This window comes from Globicephala melas, chromosome 2, assembly GCF_963455315.2.
Source record: "Globicephala melas chromosome 2, mGloMel1.2, whole genome shotgun sequence".
NCBI classification, from domain to species: Eukaryota; Metazoa; Chordata; class Mammalia; order Artiodactyla; family Delphinidae; genus Globicephala; species Globicephala melas.
Window position 1 is genome coordinate 61,378,709 of NC_083315.2, and position 21,154 is coordinate 61,399,862.

Sequence of the window (21,154 nt, forward strand, 5' to 3'; positions counted from 1 at the left end):
CCAAATCTCTGAATCTGTTTCTTCACCTATAAAAATAGGGAGAATAACACGTAATTCCCCGAGAATTAATTAAGAAAATGTATGTAAAGTGGTATACACAGGGTTTGAGTAATTGATAAGGTTCTTTTCTTCGTAAACTACCCGAGTGCTTACTCTGAGCCAGGCACCATGCTAAGTGCTTTACACTCATTAGCTCATTCAATTCTCCTAGTAACTCATTAGACACTGGGAGGTTAAGCACCGCCCAAGGACACAGAACCAATGGGGCAGGATTCCGAATCCCTGCCCGAGTCCCAAGTCCATGCTCCATCCAATACACATCACACTGCTCTTCCATGCCCAATACCACCTGTCCCCCGACTCTGCAGGGGCAGAAGCAGCACCAAGTCCCAGGGAGACCATATGAGGAAGACCTTTCCAATAGTGTGAGCTGGTGCAGATCACCATCCCCACCCTGAGGAGGGGTCTGGAGGATACCAGCTCAGGGCCATAGGCTGCACCAGGTAGCCTGAAGGAGGGCCTCCCTTGATTCCTAGAGTCCTCAACCTTGTTAAGGAAAATAAACCCTTTTAAGCAGTAATGCATGAGCAACCCGCAGAAATCCAACTTTTCCCTGCCTTTGTTGCTGAGATAGCAATGAATCTGTTCCCTTGGGCTCTCAGGAGATGGGCCATGGCAGTCATGAGTGCTACTCCCTTAACTTAAAGGCCTTGGGTCCCAGCAATGAGGGACTCATACACCCTCCCCAAGTGTTGAGAGCCTGGCTGTGATAACCCTCGCAGGCCTAGGTCACTTCTTGTCCTTTCCAGGGGTACGCTGAGGATCTCACTTCTTATGCTTGCTCAGGTCAGCTATCACCACACCTGGGGAGCTGCTGGTCCCACCCTGTGTGATCCTGGGCCGGGTGGAAGCTGGTTAGCGAGGGTTACAAGGATGAGGAGAGAGAAAGCAGGCTCTAGCCTGGACCATGTCCGACTGTACTGGCAGATATGTTAGGTCAGCTCTGGGCACACAGGCCTACCTGGGATGCCGCAACTGCCTTCATTTGATGCATATGCTTCTGAGGGCCAGAAATGGTGGGAAACGTGAAAGAGGAAGAGAGGGTTGCCTACATGAATCAGAGTGTGGAGCAACTCCAGAGGGCACCAGCACACTGTATTCTCTGTGAAGGGTGTGCCCTGAAACTGTGCAACACCTCTGGCCCACGAGGGAAAGTATGTTGTAACTAAAATTTCTGCTTTGGTGAGGGACCCTACTTCCCGACTGACCTCTCAGAGTTGTCTAAGACACACAAAGTGAACAGTGGCCGAGCGCTTGGGCAAGTGGAAAGCACGCTTTCTGCATCAGGTGGTAGTGACATAGTAAATGTCCAAGGAAAAGACACAGCCAATGCCCTCTAGAGCAAAGATGGCCCTGGACAAGGTCTAGTCATGCCAAGCCCACATCTACAGGTCTGTGGTAATACTGGGCTCTAGAAACACAGGAAAACACAACAGGAGGAGAACTCTGATCACTTCTAGATACCTGCTCTACATTTCAAATCCATCTTCAGAGGCTCCATTACAAGTTTTACCTTCTTTTATCTCCTCTGGTCATTAAAACAGGAAACCCTTTAGTGGTACAAATAGTTACTTTTCCTCTTTTCGCTTTCCGCCTGAATCCATACAGAACCAAGCTTTTATCAACACTGGACCACTTGGACGAGGGGTGGGCGAGAGCCCTATGCTCCTTGCCAACCTTCAACCCCCTCCTTGTCCAAGAGGGAGGAGGAGGGGGCTGATCTGATGGGAAGACCCTGCCATGCACTTAGGTAGACCCATATCCCAGTGGGTGAGGCCTTTCTGCCTTTAAAAATGGAGAAACAGAGTCAGGACACAAAAACCACTTTCTAAGAGCAGGTTTGGAGGGCTGCTTTCTTGTCTGTTCTATCTGAGATTATGTCTGTGAGGCAGCCTTTGGTTTTCCATAGCCTCCTGTAGGCTGTCTTTCCCTAAAGGCAGGACCCCACACCTGGATTTGGAGGGAGGGAGAGACCAATTTTAGACATGAGTTCAAGCAGCATTCTCCAAACCAAGTAAAGGTTTGGGAGTAGATAACTTTCGGAGTTATCAGGCATCTCTTAATAAGCTTTGACTTCCATTTGATGCTTTGGGTATGTTTATAATTGATCAAAACGTAAAGGAGGAAGGGATGTTACCGGCAACCCAAGCTTCTAGCACGAAGTTTTGAGGTTCTTTTAAAATGGAATTCACTTGAAATTCCCTTATTTTCCAGAACTACCAAAACTTAGTTCTACTAGTAACATATGTAACTATTAAAAGACAAGTTTCAAATGATGGAAAAAGAGTACACTGTATAGATGAGAAGTGGGTTTTTTTGCACCTTAAAACTGAGAAGATGGAAATTAATTTTCAATTAATGAGGAACAGTATGTATTCCATTTGCTGTCCTCTCACCTTCACTTTTTCTTCCTTAAAACTGTTTCGATAAAGCTGTTTCTTAAGATTTCCAAACTGGGACATGTTAGTCTGGCAATGTATATCTTTAAATACACTGCAGATTGTTAGGCTAATTTCCTATCTATTTTTAGAGATGATCTATGCCTGTGAGCCCTTTCTAATTTCAGTAATCCACTAGGCAACCTGAGGTTTACAATATGCACAAGCTCAACATGGCCACTGGCCCTGCCGTCCCCAGGTGTTGCTCTTACTTTGGTACATGGCAGAAGTAAGTAATTAAGGCCTAACATTAGAACTACCTATTGCTGCCCTAAGAACCTTCCCAACATTAGGCAAAGGCAACATCTAGTGTCTGAAAATCACCCAGAATACATTTTCCTTTCAAACTGGAGGATTAAAAAAATAAACAAACTGAAAATATGACGGAATTAAGATGCAAGATGGAACAAGACATGGTTATGTGATTAGAGTTACATTTTTACTAAAACAACACCTTGCCCTAGGCACTTAAAACATAGGGGAAAAAAATGGACTGAATTTTATAGAAACAAATTTGAGTCAGTTAACAGAAACGTTATGATAAACAAATAACACTGAAAAAAAAATCCAAATCGTTCTAAGCAGGGCAAGTCCTCCCCATTGCAGCCTGCCAATGCTTTTTGGAATGCTTTCCACCTGGGGCTCCATCCTCATCTCTCACCTGTGGAATTGGCCCTGTCTGAAAGGGACATGGATGTGCCAATGGGCCATGAGCTGCCCGGGTGGTAGAGATGACTGCGAGCTGGAGAAGCGAGGCTGCTGGAGTGGAAATGATGGTGAGGGTTATCGAGGGAATGGATGGGATGGGCACTAATCACAGCTGTGAATGAACACAAGACAGAGAAATGCTTAACATGCTTGCACAGACACACACATATCACAGTTCAAGAGCAGTTACCCCGCGCCCCCCTCCCATATCGTACGACCACTTCCTTGGCTTTTTGGTGGCAGATGGCTGAATTTGGACAAGTAGCCATGGGTTTTATACTTGCTTTAAAAAATCAACACACTCCTATGCATATGTCTCTAGATATAACACAGAAAGAAAAAACCCTGATGATTTTTACTAAAATGTTAACAGTGATTATCTTGTGGGGAAGAGTGGTGAAGAATTAAAAAAAAAATTTCTTTTGGTTTATCTTTATTTTCCAATTCTTCTACAATAAATATGGATTACAGGAGTTATTAAAAATATCTCCTTGAATATGTCATAAAATATAAATCCATAAGCAAACAAATGGTGGTTTGGGTATCTATTATTTTTTTCTCTTGCTTAAAAAGATAGAAGTCCCTTTTCCTTTGAGTATATTCCTAATTCATTCTGTCTTTTCTTACTTGCTGAATGAAGCATGAAATAGGTATTTAGGCTGAATGAATAAGTAGCTGTTTAATCAGCTTTCATCTTAAAAGGAATGCAAGTGGAACTGAATTCTTACGTTACAATCTAGTACTAAAAGCATGAAACACAGGCCTAGGGCACCATCTCTTCCTGCTTCCAGTCTGGGAGCTCAGCCACATCCATTCACATATTAAAAAATAAACGGATTTTTCCTAAATTGCCTCTTTCCTTCCCACACTGGCTAAGGAATTCAATTTGCTGCATTTAGCAAACAAATCCAAATTTTCACACAGATGTTCCACATACAACTTTCTATGAAGACAAAGTGCTTCTTTAATGAGGCTTCATTATCAATCCCAGAGATGCAAACAAACAAAATCAGAAGCCCAGTTGGGATATAAACTTTTCTTAGGTACTCCTATAGAGTAGCTGGAGAAGCAGAATGTTTAACATCAAGATAACCAGCTCTAAATCCCCCAAACAGGTAAACAGGCAGGGTTGGCTAGGAACACATGGGATCTTTTTATTCTTCCCTTTAGGCAAGGACTTCACAAACTTTGTGATAAAACTTAATTTGCCTTTGGAGTCTCTTAAAATGCCTTGTCACCAAGAATCTCCCTAGATCTTTGGGGAGCCACTCAACATGACTGGTGAAGAAAATCCCAGTCAATAAAATAGAGGCCTTGGGCTTCCCTGGTGGCGCAGTGGTTGAGAGTCCGCCTGCCGATGCAGGGAACGTGGCTTTGTGCCCTGGTCCAGGAGGATCCCACATGCCGTGGAGCGGCTGGGCCTGTGAGCCATGGCCGCTGAGCCTGTGCGTCCGGCGCCTGTGCTCCGCAACGGGAGAGGCCACAACAGTGAGAGGCCCGCATACCGCAAAAAAAAAAAAAAAAAAAAAATCGAGGCCTTTATTCTGCATCTTTCTCTTTGCCACATGCAAACAAGCAGGTGGCACAACCAGCCAGGGATCCTGGAGCAGTGCTGCCCCTCCCCCCTCAAGGCCTGGGAAACTAATCAGGGGCTTTCCCTGCCCTCAGGGATCAGAAGCTGCAGGTGGTCCCTTGGAATAAAATACAACTTGGAAAATCTGGCTGAGCAGAGGTCTTAGGGCAGCTTGGCAGTCAGCATCTCCTCCAGGGGAAGACAGGTAGTTTTCAGAAGTAGGGTGTTTCAGAATCAATGTTTTCCAGAATTAAGGCTAGGGTGAGGGAAAAAGCCTCCTGATTTTTATCTAGGAAGTGCAACTTGAAAGTGTTTTAGGTACAGAGAACTCTCACAAAAGAAAAACAAATTTAACTTTAAGGCATTGCCAGTTTTTCCAAATTAAAAATGTGAAAGTGTCTGTCCAGAATACAGGTGGCAATCATTAGCTATGAGCTGAATCAGAATCCAAAGCTTCTGGTGCAAGGCCTTTGATGGAACCTCATCCTGACACCACCAAGCCTTTCTCAACAGTGCTCAGACATTTAAAGCCATGGTAGGTGGATGGGGGATGCAGACTCCAGGGAATCCCAGCTTGTGAAAAAGGATTGAAGCCACGTGGGGAAAAGCATATCTCTAAACCTGAAGATCACAAGTACATCACAAGTAAATTTGGGTTTCAGATTCTTGAATTAAAGGATCCACTCACCCACCCAACTGCTGAGGCACAAATTAAGTAATACTGTACCTTTATGCATACTCCTTCCCACCACCAAAAAAAGAAAAAAAACAGGAATGCTGTCAACTAGTACAGCACATCTTTTCTGTGTAACATTTAAAAATAACAAATCTAGGAATAGGGTTAGTCAAATTTTACAAGTTTTAAAAATAAGCCAGTTCAGGCAAGAACTAAAAAGTCTTATATAAAACAAACAAGTAAGTAGTCAAGCTACCATCTTCTTATAAATCAAAAGCAACTGGAATGGAATAATTTACTCTTTTTGGACACTTCTAAACCTGGGGACCCCGTCCAGGGCACCTCTGATGAGAGGGAAACCGGTTTTCCTTGCACACTTCGAAGTACAGGCCCCTCTTTTTTTTTTATCGTGGACCCTAAGCAAAAACTACTTTGTGCAGAAATGACCTGTTAGCAAATGGGCCCTTTCCCTTTCAAAGCTGATTTTTAGAATCTCGTGCAAGTGACAGCGTGTGTGCAGACGTTTACACTCTCAGGGATTCCACCAGTTTCCAAGTATATGGTACCATCTTCTGTGTGTAGGATATCTGTGATTATTTAAAATCTCTGTCGCTTGTTAACAGGGATGGCTAATAGTTCTGAAATGGGACATCTTTTAAGAAATGAATAAAAATCCAAAAGCTCATTTAGGTTAAATTAAAAAGTGATCTTTCAGGATTTGAATCTAGGCACCTGACAGTGTTAATGTTTACTAACCTACTGTTCAGTCCAGAGCAAATAACTTCAAGATCAAATAGTTTTTTAAACTTGATATTGGTAGGCAAGTGGCTTCTTATCTCTCTAGAATGGCACAGAGGACCCTCAACCGCAAGTCCCATTGTGCCAGCTAATCTGAAAGGCTTCCCCACCTTGAAAACAGTAACAAGGGAGAAGAAACACTAGTTTAAAAATATAATTGGTCTGTCCCATTGCTTTTTGGTTTTTTAATCGTGACAGTTAACTTATTTTGAGTTTCAAATATTATTAAGGGAGGCTGGGCAATTTTCATGCTTATCAAAGTGAAGCATGGGTCAGATAAGGTTGAAAAATATTCCATGCTGTCCACCTAAAACTCCTCTAAAATATAACGTCTATTAACTAAAAAAAAATTCCGCAGGTGCCTATCAACACTGATTATGTATCGGGAAGCCTAAGGAATACTGTGACATCTAGCCATCTTCAGCCCCATCTCTCCTGCAGAGACTCGATGTACTTTTAAAGAGACTGGTCACTTCCCTAATGCCTGGGAGACTTGTGGAAATTGGCTTCTTAGCTTATTTGCACTGAAATTAAAGGAGCTACTTGCAAGAATAAATATTAATTGCAAAATATGGCAAATGCTTGATACTTATTCCCTCATGGTGCCAAAGCTTTGGTAGATTATTTTTTGTGTTAGGATGAAGTGAAGTCAAAGAGATCACTGATAGTTGTTCCCCAACATGACTGAATAGATTGGCAGCCCTCGGGAAAAGAGAAGCTTTTAACTTACGCTGGGGTGGCTGGGAGTCAAAGGGCATCATCATTTTTGGTCTCATTCCCCGCCTTCCAGCCAGTGTAGACATGCTGTCCTCTGATTCATGCCCTAGACATCAAATATGGAGGCTGGTTACAAACATGTGCCCTAGGCCAATGAGCAGCCTCAGCAGTAAAACATTTCAAGTGGGGGATTCAGGACTCACAAACAACAATGGGACAAGGTGGTTCTGCAGGAAGTGAAATAAAGAGGAAAATGACCATTAGTGCATTACAGGAGTCCCTGTTGAGTCAACTCAGTTGACACAACGCTGCCTACCATGCTTCACTGCAGGTCTGTGAGGGAGAGCAGCCAGACCAAGAACATGCTGATCACCACAATGAGAGCTGGGGCCCCACTGAAAGGATGGAATGAAATGCACAGACATAGGCTACGTTGTCTCAAATGCTTGAGTGTCAGGTTGGTGAACACGATGAGAGACCTAACAGAGCTAGAAGGCTGTCTCATCTGGGTATAGAACCTCTCCCCCCTAACAAGCTAGCTATTCTTCATCAGAGGTTGATCCTGTAACACACATTTCTTTAAACCTAACCTCGTATAGGAATCACCAAATTAAGGCAACCTTACAAAATGGAAAATGGTTTCAATGAAAATAGTCTCCAAACATTTGGGAAAAACCTGCACCTCTATATGAATTCCGCCTTTGATGGATGTTGCTGTCCATGGAATTGTCAACCGGTGTGATATCTTGAGAGTTACGAGGAATTGGAGTATCCGTCATGATGGGGTTTGGGTCTGGAGACTTATCAATGGGTTTCAGCTCCAGTCTCTCATGATGGATCCAGAGGTCTGGGGGTTTGACATCCTTGGAGTTCCCTTTGTACTTGTGGGAGCCATTCACTGATTTGCAAGCAGCTCGTTTCCTAGGTACAAAATTAAGAGGATTTTTAAAAGTAACTCTTGAATATTATTAGTCAAAAGGTTTCCATGATTAAAACTTCCCTTCTGAGAGATGCTTCAGGCAAAATCAGAAACAAACAAGAAAAACAGAGTCAAGAAGTTTCCTTCTGGGAAGAGTAAGTGTATCACTGCTTTGTCCACATTATTTAGAGGTATGTACATGGGCATATTTGAATATTGCCTTGTGACTTTTTGAGTATAAGCAGATTAGACAGCATTTTTGAATCAAATAATCTCTAAAGCAAAAGGTTTCTCCCCAAGTTTCCAATCAATAGAGAAAGGACACCGTTAACCAGAAATATAACAATGGAGTATACATAGAGTCTGCTTATAAAGGAGGAAGGGAACTCCATTTTAGGTAACTCAAACTAGGACCACCACTGGGTTAAGTCAAGAATGGGGATGACAGTGTCGACTTTTCTGTGCCTTAGTTTCTCCATTAAGTCACTCACCCAACTCAATAAGCATTTATTAGGTACCTACTGTATGTCAGGTCCTATGCTGGATTGCTGTACCCTCAGCACTTCTGGCCAAGTGAGGAAGACAGACACTGAACTTTTTTTTTTCTTTTTTTTGCGGTACGTGGGCCTCTCACTGTTGTGGCCTCTCCTGTTGCGGAGCACAGGCTCCGGACGCACAGGCTCAGCAGCCGTGGCTCACGGGCCCAGCCGCTCCGCGGCATGTGGGATCCTCCCGGACCGGGGCACAAACCCCCATCCCCTGCATCGGCAAGCGGACTCTCAACCACTGCGCCACCTGGGAAGCCCTGAACTATTATTTTTAAATGTTCTGAGCTTAATGAAATGCCAAGTGTTATAGTAACCTCTTAATAGCTGGACATACAGTAGACAGGAAAAATGTGATGGAAAAAGTGACATTTAAGCTAAGACCTAAATGGGACAGGGCAGAAGGTGCATTCCAGGTGGTAAAATCAGATTATGTCAGAGCCCTGAAGCACAGAGCAACAGCCTGGTGTGTTAGAAGAACTGTAAAAAGTCCTGAGTGGTGGCAGCCTATGAACCATAGGGAGAATGATATGAAATGATGCTGGCAAGATGGGCAGGGATTAGATCATAAAGGGCTTTTAGAGCCACGCCAAGAGTCTGCAGTTCCCTCTATGAGTAAAGAGAAACCCCTAAATGGTTTTAAGCAGGAGAGTAAGGAGATGAGCTCTGAGTTAAAAATTTAAACCAACTGGGATGTGAAGGATGGATTTGAGGGGTAGGGGACAGAACAGGAGGGCAGTTAGGATGCAACTGCAATAATCTCAGCCATGACTGACGGTGGCCTGGGACAGTGAGGATGGAGGAAAGAGAGATCTGGCAGTTATTTAGGAGCCCAAAATGACAAGACTTGGTGAAGAAATGGATGTGGGAAAGGATAGGAATAAAGAAACAAGAGGAATAAAGGATTATGCCGAGGTCTCTGGCTTAAGCCATTTACTAACACTGGGGAGAAGCAGGTTTGACAGAAAAGATTATAAATTGTTTTGGACATGCTAAGTGGCTCTGAGACACTACAGATGAAACATAAAACAGGTAATTGGTTCTGAGACTGAGGCAAGCCTGAGACTCAGAAGAGAGAGGCCTTGGCTAGAGAGAGGAATATGGGAGTAGCTGAAATTCAGAAGTAAATGAAGCCAAAGGAGCAAGTATCACTAGGAGAGAGTGTAGAAGGAGAAGAGAGTAATTCTAGGACCAGGCCCTGAGGAATGTCTGTATTTGATGGCTGAGTAGATTGGAGAGGCTGCGAAAATGAACACACGATCACGGAATACAAGAGAATGTTTCAAGAAGGAAGGAGTAGTTGACTGTGTTAAGTGGGGAGAGATTAAGGTAAGGACTGAAAAATTTCCTTTGGCTTTAGCAATATGGAAGTCACTGGTGACCTCAGCAAAAGCAATTCTGCTGAAGCAGTAGGGGCAAAATTTGGATTAGAAAAGGACTGAAGCATGAATGGGCAGTGAAAAAATGGACGAGTGTAGACAAGTATTCAAGAAATTTGTGGTGAAGGGAAAGACAGAGATTTGTAAGTGGTTGGTGGTAAGGACCATGCAACAGAGGAAGGGTTATAATTATTTCTTAAGATAGAAGAAGTTTGAGCACATTTACATGCTGAAGGGGCAGAGCCAACAGAGAGTGAGAGGTTAGCTGTGCTGGAGAAAGGGACAACCACCAGTACAAGGTCTTAGAAAGCAGGAGACGCTGGGATCCAGACGGTAAGTGGAGAACTGGTCTCCGACAGGAGGAAGGGGGAGAAAATGATTATTCCCCACATGGAAAGGTTTTCAGATTTGATGGCGGCACACTGAGGTAGTTCTCATCTTTTGAGAGCGAGGGGGCTATAGAGGGATGTGCTGAGAAACTACAAGGGGCTAGACTCTAAATACTCTGTCAGCTTTGAGGTTGTAAGAGTCTATAAACAGCTACAATTGAAATGGGAGGTGTCTCAGGTATTAAAGAGGAAGAAAAGTACTGAGAAAAGCTCACATATTTTCGATGGTCAATGGAACACTTGGAAAGCAGATCACTGGGGGAGGAGGAGGGGAAAGCTCTATGAAGACTTGATACAATTCTTTTAGCCAAAGGGATGCAAATTATAGGACCTGCAGATGCAAATACAGAGTACGGAGCCTATTACAAACTCATTTTCCCACCTCTCAATCTGAAGACTAAGTACTTTATTTTTTATTTACTTTGAATTTTAAATCGCCCCAAACATTAAGGAATTTTGTCATTTTGTTTTTCCAGATTCTTTTAAATAAAGATCTCAAGATGTCTAAAACTAGATGCAAAATCAAGTTCATAGAGATAAATGGGAAATGCTGAAAAAGAAGCTTATAGAAAAGTTGTAGCATAGAAAAGTGTAATCTCTGAGGTTTTAAAGAGAAACAGTTTTCTACAGTCAAAGGTAGGTAGGGAAAGCTGTAAGAGGCAGCCATCAAGAGGCTTATAAAGAGAGCCCCCATCCTCTTGGAAACATGATGAAGGTGAGCTACAGAAAGCTATTTTATTTCGGCAAAAGAAAGATTAAAAACATCACAGAACCTACAGACAATGACATAAAGCCATTACTAGTAGCAGTTAGATGGTAGCTTGTACTTGCCCTCTATTTTGAAAACAAACAGATTTATTGTTATTAAATCCTCGCATCCTTGCCTTGGGCAGACCAGGTCTGATGATAATCACACAGACGTGAATTTCTCTTTTCTCTTTATGGAGCAATACCTCCATCTTACGATCCTTTAGGATACTGCAACTAAAGTTGTTCTGTTACCCATACTGTGTTTTTGCTATTAGGGGTAACTCAAGAATCTCCTTTTTTATGGCATCTGTCTTGCTGGCCAGAGATAGGAGTAGAATATGACCTAGGGTCAAGGATTCTCTCAGGTTCCGGAGTGCAGGCTGTTATCAAGCACCATATTATGGAATCACCTTGCTATCTCCTCTAGACAATTAGCCGCAAGCCTCAAAATCCCAGAGGAGTTCAGAGCTAGCAGCCACCTGACCTCTCTGCTAATGTGATATGCTGATTATAAGTAATCCTTTCTCGTTCGTTTAATCAATACATCTCTCCACCGCATTCCCCCCACCCCACCTCCTGCAGTCCCAACCTCAACTTCTACACTTGGTAGCACTTCTTTAAAAATACTCTTAAGCTTAGATTTAGAGTCTATGGTCTATGGTCTCCGTCCATCTCAGCTGACATTTGTGCCATGAAATTCCACAAACTCCTGTGCATCTGGTTCACTGTGTGCACAGAGACAGTCTTCCAAAGGGGCCCCCAACAAGGCTGGACATTGTCCACTTTCCTCTCCAGATCGATTGTCTACTTGGCTCTGTGACTTGAGAGGTTGAGTTAAATGAACTATATCTACAAGGTAACTCTGTCCCTGGCTTCCAGCTGGTTTGGAAGGTAGAATGCACAGGCAAGACACTGGAAGGTAGGAGGTATTTTCTCTCCTGCCTCCTCACTGCTGGGCTAGAGGTTGGCGGTAGTTACAGTCCTACCACCCCACACGGTTCCTGTTGCAAGCCCTCTCCTGCTGCTTCAGATCCCTGAAAACAGCTCTCTCTTCATCAGAAAAAACCCTCACCCTTTTAAGGGTGACAGTGGCCTATCACTGCTGCTGGCCCTTGAACACTGCTGCCTAACGCTAACCCCACCTAGGACATTGTAAATGGTCCCTTCATTAAAGCCTCCTTCACCCCCTTTCAGTGTGCCACCTCTTTCCTGCCAGGACCCTGAATGACACACACTTAATAAGAGGAACCATTCTGCATTTCCTTTAAAAATATTTAAAACATCGTTTTTCACATATTTTATGTTTTAACTCTGTGTACAACTCCAGATACAGAAGTCACATAGAAGCAAAAGAATACATACAAAAAAATGTATGGGCTACAACTGGGGCTCCTTACTTTTTCTGGTGAGAAGTGGTACGCCTGGTGCAAAAGACAGCGATGATCACGACCACCACGATGGTGATGACGCCAACGGAAACGATGATGACCAGCAGCATGTTACTGTCTAGAGGAGAGGTGGGGCTTCCATGAGGGCTGTTACTGCCTGGAAAGGGAAAACCGTACGCTTGCTAGTGTTAGAGAATTCTAGCATAAAATCAGGCTACAGAACCGTCATGTGAGTTTAGATACTTCTGTGAGCTTCTTGATAACAGTCATCACCGTGCCTTGTATAAAAGTGCCTCATGAACACAGCCATCTCCACTAGATCATGAAATCTAGAGAGCGGAGTTTCTGCCCTATGCACAGTACCTTGCACAAAGCTGATGTTCAATAAAAGTTTCTCAAGTTATACTGAACACTATGCTTGGACAAATAAGGGGGTCTGTCTCCTGGTGTCTTATGTTGTATGTAAATTCATTTTATAAAGCACCATTTGTGAATCATTTTAGTTTTCTGACTTGCAAAACTATTTAAAAAATGTACATTCATAGAAAACAAAAGGTTTTTTCCAACATATAGATGTCTGCCATCACAAAAAAATTATTTGAAAAATAACGTCTCTCTTTTTATAAATACACAGTCTATGCAGAGTTAATTTTCTTATTCAGTTTCAGGAAAAAGTATATACATATGCATTAATTTGACAAATATTTACTGAGTGGTTACTATGAGCCAGGCATTGTTCTAGGTACTAAGGATGCAACAGTGAACAACAAAGATAGGTAGGGGTGGGGGCAGACAATAAACAAATAAGAAATTATTAGTTTGTAATAAGTGCTATGAAAAAATAAAATGAAGGTATATGATACAGAGTGACTGGGTGGCTATTTTAGATTGAATGGATGGGAAAAGCTTCTCTGAGGAGATGGCATTTGGGCTGAGATTTGAATGACATGAATGATCCCACCATACAAAGACCTGGAGGAAGAACATTCCATAGAGAGGGAATAGCTAGTGGAAGGATCCTATGGCAGGAATGAGCTTGGCACGTTCAAGGAAGAGAAAGGCAGCCAGTATTGCTGAAGCAAAGAGAGATATGCAAAGTTAGAGAGAAGGAAGTGAGCAGAAAAAAGATGAAGGTGAGGCTGGAGGGGTGTGCAGAGGCCACATCATTTAGGACCTTGAAGAAACAGATTTTCTTCTTCCTATTATTGTTCCCTCATTGCTCACAGGATGAGGCTCAGCTTTTTATCAAGGCCTTTTGTAGTCTTGCTCTTCCATTTTCTGAAACATAGTTCTTTGCTTCCCACCTCGTTATAAAAGTTATGCATGTTCATATTATAAAATATGGGAAATCCCTCTACACAGATCTAACCATCATGGATAGATGACATCTTTTCTTCTAGTTACTCTCTCTTATTGCCCTAACAATCAAAGCTGTACAATTAATAGGATGAGCTGTTTTGCTTAACTATTGCTAGTGACTAAATATTTAGTCACTAGAAGAAGTACTTAAGAAGAGTCATCCTACCCGTCTGGGATGTTGTGGAAGAAATTCCTACCATGAAGGTATGGCCTCCTACCCGTGTTCTTAGAAAAGCTCCTAAAGTGATTCTCATATACAGCCTGGCTTATAAACTTACGATCTAATCCAAACTATACTTATTGTGGGAATCCCTTCCATAACACTGGATTGGATTAGCGGACCTTTCACTTTTGATTCTATGATTTTATAGGCTACTAAGCACAGTCCTAAATGTGGGATAATTTTGACAGCTTAAGAGCTTATTCTTCTACATTTGCTTTAATCACTTTTATCCTTCATTTCTGAGAAAAAAGTCAGCAGATAGACAACTTAAATTGTACACACTGACCTTCAATAAAATAACATTTTTATATTTGGGAACGACTATGGAACTGGAAGCCAATACAATTAGACCATACTAGGGCCTTACATAAAACTTTTATTAACAGCAGTGCTGAGTTACTGGGTGGGGCAGGCACTGCAATCAGAGGCTGGGGAGCTGGGGTGTGGGAGGCAAGCAGAGGTGGTGGCGGCAGTTCTTTCCTGCATTCAACAGAGACAAATTCTCATTTAATTGCAGTTGACCTCTAACTTCTGAGCTGGCCAAAAGCTCCCTTTTAAAATAGAGTAAGAATGAGCTGCCAATGGGAGCATCATCCCTCCTACCAGGGACATTAAGGCTCACCTGGACTATTGCAACAGCTTCCAAACCACTCTTTTCTGACTTCATACTCGTGACACCCAACTCATTCTCCGCTGTCATCAGGGTAATAATAGTAGATACTCAATAAATGGAAGTCATAGTTTACCAGTAGTATCAGACATCTTACATATGTTACTTACATGAGGAAGCTCACATTTCTTAGCATCAGCACTTGGGCTTTTGACAGGCTGGTTCTAACCTACCTTCTCTAACACGAGACTCTCTATCCTGTCGCTAGGCAGTGTGATCCCTGCAGAAAGCAGGTTTAAAAAAATTTTTTTTAACATCTTTATTGGAGTGTACTTGCTTTACAGTGTTGTGTTAGTTTCTGCTGTGTAACGAAGTGAATCAGCTATACATATACATATATCCCCATATCCCTTCCCTCTGGCGTCTCCCTCCCACCCCTCTAGGTGGTCACAAACCACCGAGCTGATCTCCCTGTGCTATGCAGCTGCTTCCCATTAACTAGGTATTTTACATTTGGTAGTGTATATATGTCAGTGCTACTCCCTCACTTCGTCCCAGCTTATCCACCCCCCTCCCCATGTCCTCAAGTCCATTCTCTACGTCTGCGTCTTTACTCCTGTCCTGCCCTTAGGTTTGTTAGAACCATTTTTTTTTTTTTAAGATTCTATATATATGTTAGCACACGGTATTTGCTTTTCTCTTTCTGACTTACTTCACTCTGTATGACAGACTCTAGGTCCATCCACCTCACTACAAATAACTCAGTTTAGTTCCTTTTTATGGCTGAATAATATTCCATTGCACATATGCGCCACACCCTCTCTATCCATTCACCTGTCAACAGACACCTAGGTTGCCTCCATGTCCAAGCAGGCTGTTTTAAACTGCCATGCCTCCACACGTGCTTTTATTGTGTCCTAGGATGTTCAACCCCCTCCTCAACATTTAGCAATCTTCTCTGTGCCTTTTAAAATCTGGGTCAGAGATCATCTCTTCTACAAAGCTTTCTCTTTTCTCTATCAGGTAGTTTGTTACTCAATCCTCCTGTTCCTACAGCCTGTTACATAGAACCTGAACCTTCAGAAATATGTGTGAATAAATGAATGAATGCATAAATGAAAGATAAGACAAAGAAATAACTGCTTTTCTCACAGTCTTGAATATTATACTGTGGACAGCACATAAATATAACATATGCATCCCAGGAGGAGAAACTCATAAAGTCCTAGAACTCAGAGCCTAAAAATTTCTTGAAGCAAGCAAATTTGTCTGGCTCTCCTAAGAACTGGCTGATTTCACAGAAGTCTGGGCAATATCACTTTTTATTTAAATAGATACTGGAGACTGAGATAATTTTGTTTCCACAATTAGATCAGGAGTTTCCAGAGAACTAGAAACTCTTTTCCTTTCTCTTCCATATGTTTCTTTTTTTTTTTTTTTTATTGGAGTAAAATTACTCTACAAGTGAGGAGACAGTAAGGGTCATTTCTAGTAAGTACCTTTGTGGACATTTTGCCATCCTGGATTCCCACATCTGGTATAGAACCCCATGCCTTTCAGGCTGTGTGTGACAGTGGAAAAGGCACAATCTGAAGTCAGAAGACCTGGGTTTTGGTTCTAGGACTTCCAGAATATGTGGGTGGATCCAGGCACATTACCCCTCCGCTGAGTCTCTTAATGTATAAAATGGGAATAATGATACTTGTTCTCCCTGCCTCACCACAGTGTTATGAGGATCAAATGTGATTTCATGTGTGAAAGTAACTTACAAATGGTGACGTTCAGTAGAGAAGTAGGTGTCATCATTTACGTAATTAGAAGGCATCAGCTCTTAGGATGGCTTGGAGACTGGTAATAATTTTTTAGAATTCCCAAACTAAAAACACTGCAGTAAGTAGTGTGGGGATAAATTAATGATTCCAAAGCATTTCTCTGCCTTGTTCTAGATGATAGCTAAATCCACTAAAGGGTTTATTTTTGAAAGCAAGATTCTAATTATTTTCTAGAGGCAGTGGGCAAAAGGGAGACTTGTTTGTTTAGAATTATTTTAAGCTGGATATGTGGGGAAACAATTTTATTTCTGGATCCTATAATGAATGAGTTTATAGTAATTCAGCAAACATTTGCCAGAAAATGCCTAAAGCCAGTTCTATTAAATAAAAAGAAATGAGTAACATGCTACAATCCACCACACAGGAGCTACAGAAAACATTTCAAGATTTCAAGCAGAACTGCATCATGCCCACAGGAGGCCAAAAAAGCCACAGGAAGGGCTTTACCGCTCATCGGAGGTTTGTAGTCGGATCCTAGGTCTGGCAGACGGCTTCCTTTCCCTGCAGACCCTGAGGCTGAAGAAGAAGAACTCATGTCAATAACAACCCAGTCCATTGGTGTGACAAGTCTACTTCACAGCTAGTGAGTGTTTTCTACCAAAAAAAAATATTTTCAGTCTACTCTGTCCATGACAAAAGGAAGTAGCACACACACAATGGGAAAATATAGCCTATTTGTGCAAAACAAACTAAGGTATAGCTTTCTATGCAATAAGGCATCTGAAAGTCTGACACCCTTGTTCCATGGCTGTATCTAGGGTGTAACAAAGCTGCCCCTTGCTGTTAAGGTTTCTCTAGCCCAGGAAACATTTGCTGAAATACTACCCAGAGCACTTATGGCTAAAGTAGCTTCTCATGGAAAAGGGACTAAGGGGACCAGTTAGGTTAATCTGCATTAAAGAAATGGACTCTTCCAAGGGACCGGCTATGTTGATCTGGCCTAGTGGGTGTCAGTAGCGTTTGCATTCTTTTCTCAAAATATAAAGCTGCCTTTCCAAATATAAAGTTACCCTAACGGGAGCAGGAAGGCAACTGGACGTTCAAACTGGGTTCTCAGTTCTTGCTCAGTCAACCTAAATATCCAAAGATAAAAAAACCAAAGTCTTCCCTCTAGTTGCTCACGAAGGACACTGTCTCCTAATCCATCATCATGGAACATAACAAGTGAGGCTGCTGACCTTGGGCTTGGGACCACCTCATAAGCAGACCTCAGAAAACACAAATATCAGCTTTTTAGAAATTTATATTCTTGGTCTTGAATTTTATTCTTCACATTTATAGAAGAAGCTGCCTTGTAAAGCAAATATAAGGAGTCCGTCCCCAGTAAAGCAAAGGTATTCCTCAGTGCAAAGTCTGGGGCCAGAAGGCAGTCTCATGCTTCTTTTGAAGAAGTGTGCAAGAACTGCAAAGCAGAGCTGTTCCACACAGTTAATACAGCACAGTGCGTAACCGACTGCCTGCACCGCAACACCGGCTCCATCACGCACTAACTGTTTGACTTTTGGCAAGTTACTTAGCTATTATTTTTGGGTCTTAGTTCCCTCATTGTAAAACAGTGATAATAATGGTACCTACTTCATGAAATGGTTGTGAGGATTAAATGGAAATTTAATCCTATAAAGTATTCTGAATACTGCCTGACACACAGTAAATGTTCAATAAATATTAACTACTAAATAAATCTTTAGGGAAGAATATAATCTTATCCTTTGCAGAGGTAAAGAGCATGAAGCTTCAGAAAACACTTATAAATGAGAGTTATTTCTACGAAATAAAGCTTGCCTGGAAATGCATAAACCAGACGTGTTGCTGTAAAACATTACAGCTAATATCAAGTACTGCTATAAATGATCAGACTTGGAGGAAATGGAAGAAATTAAAATCTGAAGGTTTCTGTATGAGTTCATTTAACGAATAAATCTAGAAATGAAAAGAGTATTTTCTATGTTTCCAGAAGCTCAAAACCCCCAAAGAAGGTCTTGGGTATCCAAAAGGGCATATTCTAGAATTTAACTCACAGTCCTTGACCCTTTCCCATTGTCCATACTTATTACTTTATCCCTTTACTTCTGATGCCGTCATTCCTCCCAAATGGCACACACCATATTTCAAGATTCCAGTTTTTCTTTTCACTGTGATAAGCTGGCAGAGATGAAACAGCCCTTGTAAGGCTCTTCATATTTAAGTGTACTTATTTGTCAGGTAGCCCACATTTAAGCCAAGCTATCCAGAGTAACATATTATGTAAATAATTGCCAATGAACACACTTTGCCAAGAAACCGATTGACTTAATTCCCATATTTCTTAACATTTTTCCTTTATATTTAACCTATGAACGAGAAATTCCAGGGATTAGCCAAGCACCAAAAATAAATATGGGCAAAGAATTTTAACTACCAAAGGTGTGGTGTAGCTGAGAATTGCACCCTGGCTTATGGAGTGAAGTGAGGGAAGAACAGTGAGCACATTTATATTCTGTGCATATTCAGTATAGTTACTTTTCTATTCTCAGGCTTAAGTCAAAGGTTCTACCATGATTAGGGTGCCTTACACACAGACACACACACACAGACACAGAGGTATGTTTGCAGTTTCTCTAACATACAACAAAAGGCTCATTGAATGCAAACACATTTCCAAAGCCCTAAAACTTGAAACTTCAAATTTTGAATCTTCCTTGCCACTAACCAAGATCCAAAGACTCTGTATTTCTAGTAACTACTCCTAAAGAATAAAAGCAACCATCAAATTTACTTTTACTGCTCTTAGTATAGAAAACAGATACCTACTTTAGTTGACTTCCCAGAGATGAAAATCACAAAGTATAGTTACCTCTCCACCATAGCAATTGCAGTGAATAGACTACACTGACAATTTCAAGAATGGTGACACTGAGGCCCAAGCTTCCTAAACTTCCACTGTAAACTGTCTCTAACCTCTTTTAAAATAAGCAGATATATTTAAGAGAAGAAATGGAAAAACAGCTCTGAATTAAGCTTAAAACAAGAGAACAGAGATCACTAATTTTATCACAGATAATCATACAATTCAGTAGGGTACATTTGTAGATTTTCTGTTGGGGGGAGGAAAAGAGGGTATTCACTGAATTTGATTAAATTTTTCACTTAGAGATGCTAATAAAATTCTAGATGCTACAAATATGACAAATTGGTATGCTTGTTCTCATCATGTCCCAAATCCCTATCTGTGTTACAGAATTTCAGTATCTTAGCGCAAATGATAATCTGGCCCACACTTAAGGCCAATCTCCTATAGCTGCAGAAGTTTGACTCAGTTTTTTTCCTGCCAGTCTATTTAGCTCCTAAGTATCAATAGATTCCCCAGCTTTTCAGATACTCCAAGTGCCACAAACATGGACTCAACTCTACTCTGGCCAATAAATATTCGATTTTTAACACATGGTACTGGTACTGATTTTCAGGAAAAAAAAACCCCCAAAAAACCAAAAAGCTAATAATAGGTCACAAAAGAGAGGAAAGGAAAGAGAGGCCATCTACTCATTTACCTTGATCATTAGCCATTTTATCAGAGGAGTCCGCTAACAGGCCAAGCACAGGGGAAGAAAAAAACAAGAGCAAGGATCACAAGCTTTGAAGATGGGACAGGCAGAATTTTTAAAGGAAAAAATAAAAACCCACAAACTTCCAAACACGTTGAGTCTTGTTTTTTGTACTAACAGAAAAGAAATCCATGTATGGTTTCCATACTTCCAGACTCAGTCCCCGACTTTTATTCCTAAGCTTACTTGGTTCAATATTTTACCTTCACTTTCTTATCTAGAGTTTTCTCTAAAGGGCCCCTTTTGAGAAAAGCCTCAACCCTTTCTCTCTACAAAGGTCCATGAATAAGCCTTTCAGGTTAAGAGCCTGCATGTGTTGAAAGAGAATCATCCATCACAATAAACATGCGACTACGCTGTATGGGAACCAAGAGAATCCCATCTGATCTGACTGGTAAGAACTTTTAGATCACTGCAATTCATCTGCCTCAAACAGCCTGAAGTCAAGAGTTCCCCTGTAAATTATATGGTTAGGTCAGTAACCTAGGGAACACTGATTTGGTAGTCAGTGGGTGGGATCATTTTGAGATTAATGCTCACACTGTGGCTCATAAGCGCATCATCAGAACTTCCTGTATCATCCACAGTCTCTACATGCTAAAGTGACATGTGCACGCATAGCCCCACTCAAGAGACACACAATGAAACACTCTGTTTGGGAGGCTTTACCTTTGGGTGTTCTGAACTGGACAGCTTCAGACATGGGCCCCATGCCCTTTGAGTTCCGAGCTTGGATTTTGAAGTAGTATGGTGTGTCAAGTGTTAATTCTTGTATCTGGTGAGTCAGCCTGTTTCCCACAACAGGCTCAATAACCCAGTCGTGTATCTCTGCATTCACGTCCGTACTGTAATATATGATGTAACCTATCCAAAGGAATTAATGGGAAAAGAAATCTTATTCCTGCTTTTTCTTTTGCAATCAGTTAAGTCAATAAAGATATATGTTACAGCATATACAAATAGAGAACTAGTTACAGATTAAATTAGCAACGGTAAAAAGCATTTTAAATGCTACACTAAACATAATATAGATAAAACCACAATTTCAACAGTGCCAGACTGTAAGTTACCATCTATATCTGCAGCTGAAGTAATAAAAGTAAAGATAAAAATATAGGGTTAAATATTCTCATAAGCTAGGAAATTATATAAGGAAAATAACCTAATCATCATTCCAACATCCTATACTTCAAGGGTCTACAATTAACT

The 21,154-nt window shown here is 41.5% G+C and overlaps 1 protein-coding gene across 11 annotated transcripts in view; it reads right to left on the minus strand.

Moving 5' to 3' along the window:
• NEO1 (neogenin 1) overlaps positions 1–21,154 on the minus strand; it is a 242,625-nt gene that overhangs the window by 6,983 nt on the left and 214,488 nt on the right. For 4 of the 11 annotated variants that reach the window (XM_060294021.1, XM_060294020.1, XM_070044880.1 and 1 more), the window contains exons 20-26: positions 20,615–20,809; positions 19,892–19,924; positions 16,812–16,880; positions 12,350–12,497; positions 7,653–7,891; positions 6,984–7,076; positions 3,160–3,318 (exon numbers count right to left, since the gene is read on the minus strand). In XM_060294021.1, the coding sequence (XP_060150004.1) occupies positions 3,160–3,318; positions 6,984–7,076; positions 7,653–7,891; positions 12,350–12,497; positions 16,812–16,880; positions 19,892–19,924; positions 20,615–20,809 (936 nt within the window). The remainder of the gene's footprint in view (positions 1–3,159; positions 3,319–6,983; positions 7,077–7,652; positions 7,892–12,349; positions 12,498–16,811; positions 16,881–19,891; positions 19,925–20,614; positions 20,810–21,154) is intronic. The other 7 variants (XM_060294023.1, XM_030875039.2, XM_060294018.1 and 4 more) reach the window with 4 other exon arrangements.